Below are 5,392 nucleotides of genomic sequence, written 5' to 3'. Positions count from 1 at the left end.
TAATAAGTAAGTATCATTGCATAAGTATATTGTTTTTTTAAATAATAACCAATCACTTATAATAAAATAATTGAAAAAAAGAAAATCAATCGTATATAATGAGACTGAACAAATATTAGTAAAGTACTAAAATTATAGTACTCATATTTTATACCGAGCATAATTCTATCGCCGGTCTTTGTACTCATTGTAGTCTTTATTTTTTTTAAAATAATACTAATATAGACGAAAAAATTCTCTACTCAAGGAATAGAAGATGGCAATCATATTTGGTATGTCACACCAATAAATTTTTGACATATGGAAATATATATTGCCCAATTCCAACTAGATAAACAAATTATGGAAAGACTCTAAATATAACCTCACACTATTAATTATAGGAAAAGTTTTTGCATATTCCATATATAAACACTACATATATACCATAATATAAGTATTCCATTAACTGTTCATACATGATACATGTAATGATAAAATTGATTCAAAGGAGTATAGTTTAATGTGCAATATTAAAATAAATCAAGACAATATTTTGAATATTTGCTTTTATTAATTTAATTTATAGTATTCCTATAGTTCTTGATTTATTTATCGTTAAATTGACACATTAATTATATGATTAATATTATACATGAGAAATGATATGCTACATACTTTATGTGAGCAGCTTATATGAGCATCATTCTCGTTTAACGCATTTTTAACGTTGTTTGTTTCAATTTATATATTTAGTTTGATAATAATGCATTAAAAAATGTTATTGGAATTTTTAATTTCACAAAATTCATATAAATCAAAGCAACGCATTTCTCTGCATCCACCGGAGGCCAAATCGCCGTTCACGACCTCATATCTTGGTATTTCACTTCCACTCTTGTGCTTACCAATACCAATGCCAACCGTGAATTGGAGGATGGCCACATTCGCCAGTATGTGTGATTTTATGGTAGTATTTGTGTGTAAGCTAAATAAGGACGTGTATAAGTCCAATAATAAGGCTATTCACCATCTTATTGGCATTGCGGTATTATGTGTCTGTCTTTATTAGCTTCACTACGAGACGAGTTTGGAATGGAATCAGTTTGTGTGGTATAGTTACGATTTCATGTATTATTGCGTTTACTTTTCATGGAATATATTGAAAATAAAAACGATGATTTATTTACTATTTTATCCTTCAAATATTCTTTCTTATACTAGTATTATTAAAGCATTCAAAAGAAACATCATCCAAATCCAAATATATATGTGTCGAAATTTTATATACGTGCGTGCGTGGTGCTCCGGTCATACACACTACAAAATTAGGGATTTACCAACGATGAGCTACTCGCAGTACGTAGATTCATGATTGATTTAAGACTTCGAAATGCACGTTGGACCGATTAGAAGATGGAGCCAAGAAATTCAAAGATAAATAACATGATTTATTTAGGAATTTGGGCTCAAGAGGATTATTGGAGAAGGTGGTTTGAATAACCCAAAATTACAATAATTTAATTATATCTAAATGGGCCAAAATTTCAAATAGATACAAACTGTTTAATGAAAATTGAAGTCCAAAAGAATCGTTAACTTCTTAAAAAACACAATTGACCTCGTAAATTTCTCCAAATTGTGTTCGTGTATATTTAATTTTCTAAATCAAATAAGGTCAGTAGACACAAAGGGTGTGTGATTTTCAAGAAAATAAGGTCAAATTCAAATCAAATCAATTTAAATCCCCCCACTAGTATATACATAAAAGTTAAAGGACTTGGAGATAATTATTGAAGACACAGAGCCATAGATGATTGAAGGCAAGAAGTAGTGAAGATTGGCCATTTTCTCGTCCACCCTATGGTACCTTTGTATATTAGTAAATCTGATTTGTGAGTGGGAAATTTCTCGGATTACTACAAGTGTGTAGAACGTAGGGTTTATGCAAAGACCATGTTTTCCAGATTTTAAATTATAATTTTCCAGATCCTTTAATTGCATAACTAACTTAGAAGTAGAGTTAAAAGTAAAACAAGAGATAGAATAATGGAGGAGAGATTCTTCTATATATTATTAGCTTTATTATTTTATTTTCTTTCTACTTAACTATTTAAAACTACCTCCGTCTATAAAAAAAAGAGACCATTTATACCTTTTTGGGCCGTCCGCCAAAATAAGACTCATTTCTATATATTGAAAGTTTTAAATAAAATTTAATAAATATGATTTCATCCGTCCCATTTTACTCGCACTTTATATTTTAGATCGTTAATTTAGGACTGATTTTTTAGTGTAATTAAATTAGCACTCCCTCTGTCCCACTGAATATGACTCACTTTCTTTTTTAGTTTGTCCCACCAAAGATGACTCATTACCAAAAGTAGACACTCATTTATCTCTATTTTATTCACTCACTCTTACTTTATCATCTCCACTTAACACAAAATAAAATTGCATTAAATCTCGTGCTACCTAAGGAATGGGTCACCTTTCTTGGGACGGAAGGAGTATTTTCTAAAAGGAGTACGACTCAACTTAGTTGGAAAGAAAGAAGTATTTTTTAAAAGGGGTACGACTCAGCTTAGTTGGGACGGAAGTATGATTTTATATTTTTAGTACTATCTTTTGCCGGAATCAATTGATGTGCATTACAAAATACTACTATTGTTTTACCTATATTGTAATGTAATTAGTTAATACTATCTATATTTATAACAAATAATTATTTAAATATTATATGTATAATGATGTAATTTACATATCGGCATACACTTAATGTAGTAATAGACCAATTATCGTTGTTTTATTCACAACCGCAAAAATAATAAAACGTGTTACTAATATAATGAAGCGTGTAAAGATTACATTTCCTCAATGTTTTAAAAACCGGACCGGTGAGCGAACCGGCGAAGCTACTGGTTCATGGTTCAACCGGTCCAACCGGTTCAATCATTGGTCGAACCGTTTTATTGTTGTAAATATATATAATTAAGTATACAATATACAAAATATATTAAATTTACATAGTAGGACTATAATTTATCAAAAATATTAACCTTATATTTTAGTTTTAATATAAATATTAAAATTTAGTAGCAAATGACTAAATTTCATAAATATTTTTGTTGGTAAATATAATTAAATATATGATTCATTAGTTATTGTAGATAAAAAATTTAATATTTTATATATAGATAGATAAATTTTTTGTAATTAAAAAAGTGTATTGAACGAAATAATATTATATTAAGCAATAATTAAACATGAATAATTAGTTATTTTATGTAAAAGTATTAATATCAATGGGTAGTGTATATAAATTAAATATTTACAAGAAAAATATTAATGTTAAGTAATAATAAATTATATTTACATCTAAAAGATATTAAATTTATGTGTAGTTACAAAAATTTAGGGATTGTTAAAGCATAATTAAGTATATATTATAATTAACAATTTATATAAAAAATATAAAATTAAAATGAATTATTATTTTAGGTGGCTAAAAATTATCATTTTTAGTGTATAAGAATAATTAATGTTCATATTATTTCAAAATGGTCATATGGTGGAGTGGTAAAGTGTTGGATTGTAGAGAAGGCGTCATGGGTTCAAGTTTTGCCAACAAAAATTTTGAAAATTTATTTTGTAAAGTAAAAAACCGGTTTCCGGTTCACGGTTGAACCGATTTGACCGGCCGGTTTCGCCGGTTCACGACGGTTTAACATGCTGACGGTTTCTAGGGGTGAACCGGATCGGACTGCATACCGGTTCGCGGTTGAACCGGTCGAACCGGCCGGTCCGGTCCGGTTTTTAAAACATTGCATTTCCTAGACATTTAGTGCACACATGGACCATCTTCTACATTATTTTATTTGATATTTTATTTTCTTATTTTTTTGTATAAAAGTAATATTTATAATATTGTATATTACATGTCATGTAGCAGCATAATTAAAGTTAAAAGTATGTTATTACTCTAATCAAGGACGTGTAGGTTAGCCTAATAATAATATGATCATGTCTAAAATCAAACATTTGATCAATTACGAATTTATTATTTTATAATTTCTTTCATTTACTTATAAATAAATTTATATGAGAAATGAGATAAACAAACACTGGACTACTATAATTCTATAAATAAGCTAGTGAGCCAAAAACATCCACCAAATCCAAAGCAAAACCTAAAACAGCAACAGAAGTAAACCATGGCAAAGCTTCTCCAAACCCTAATTCCAGTACTTTCCTCCATAGTCTTGCTTCTTGCGACCGCCAACACGGCGCGGTCGCAGACGACCTCCTTCACGTATGATTTCTACGGCCAGCAGCCGACCGACCTAATCTACCAAGGCGACGCTCACTTCCCATCCGACTCCACCTACCTCCGTCTGACCAACACCGACAACTCCGGCAACCCATTAGGGGCCCGCGTTGGCCGAGCCGTGTATTCCAAGCCGGTCCAATTTTGGGACACCGGAGCGCAGGTCGACCTCGAAACAACCGTAAAATTCATCATCAAACCCAAAAGCGGCGACTCAAATCCAGGCGATGGCTTCACCTTCTTCATCCAGCCTGTTGGCTCCCCAGTCGGAGCCGCCGGCGGCAGCTTTGGAATCTTCGACGATTCTGGTAAAAATCCGTCCGTGTTTGCGGTGGAATTCGACATCTTCGTTAACGGCAGAGTGGATCCGAGTTATCGTCATGTTGGGATTGACATTGGATCACAAGTTTCCAAAAACACAACCAACGTGGGCAACGCAATTCTCGGGCAGGAGGTGACTGCCCGCATCAACTACGGGCAAGCTTCCAAATTGATCAGCGTTCACGTGACGGCAGGCTCGGAAAGTTATGAGGTGAGTTATGTGTACGACTTTAGCACCATTCTTCCTCAGCAGGTTGAAGTCGGACTCTCCGCCAGCACAGGAGGCGTAGTCGCCATCTTCGACGTCATAGCTTGGTATTTCACTTCCACTCTTGTTCATACCAACGCCAACAATCGACAGTATGTGTGATTTTCATGGTGTGAATGTTGATGAATCGGCGAATTTCTGATGTTAGTGAAGAATGCTGGAAAATATAGATCACGACACAGAGATTTTACGTGGTTCGATTTACTGAGGTAAATCTACGTCCACGGGAAGAAATGAGGGCAGAGTTGTATTGCTTGATCTGTTTTCTTACAGCTTACAATACAGACTTGCTATTTTGTGTTTTATCTCTAGAAAGCGAGAGAGTCTATCTAGAACTTAACCCTATCTATCTGATCTAGGTTCTATTTATACATTGAACCAAGATCGTGGCATGCAGCCATTTACTAGGTAGTGGATGTCGTGGAGATCGTGGCGATCTTGCATGGGTCCACTATCCTGCATGAGTTAATGACTGCTTGACACCACTAAATAGATCG

At 33.0% G+C, this 5,392-nt stretch overlaps 1 protein-coding gene across 1 annotated transcript; it reads left to right on the top strand.

The window, feature by feature from the left end:
* Positions 1-4,193: 4,193 nt before the first annotated feature.
* On the top strand, positions 4,194-4,997 carry LOC121808785 (mannose/glucose-specific lectin Cramoll-like). The gene has a single exon (XM_042209364.1). It carries the CDS (start codon positions 4,194-4,196, stop codon positions 4,995-4,997), a length of 804 nt encoding a protein of 267 aa, XP_042065298.1.
* Positions 4,998-5,392: the final 395 nt, after the last annotated feature.

This window comes from Salvia splendens, chromosome 6 (assembly GCF_004379255.2).
Source record: "Salvia splendens isolate huo1 chromosome 6, SspV2, whole genome shotgun sequence".
Classification (NCBI taxonomy): Eukaryota; Viridiplantae; Streptophyta; class Magnoliopsida; order Lamiales; family Lamiaceae; genus Salvia; species Salvia splendens.
Note: the sequence above shows the minus strand (reverse complement) of the source record. Positions and strands in the feature narration are given on the sequence as shown.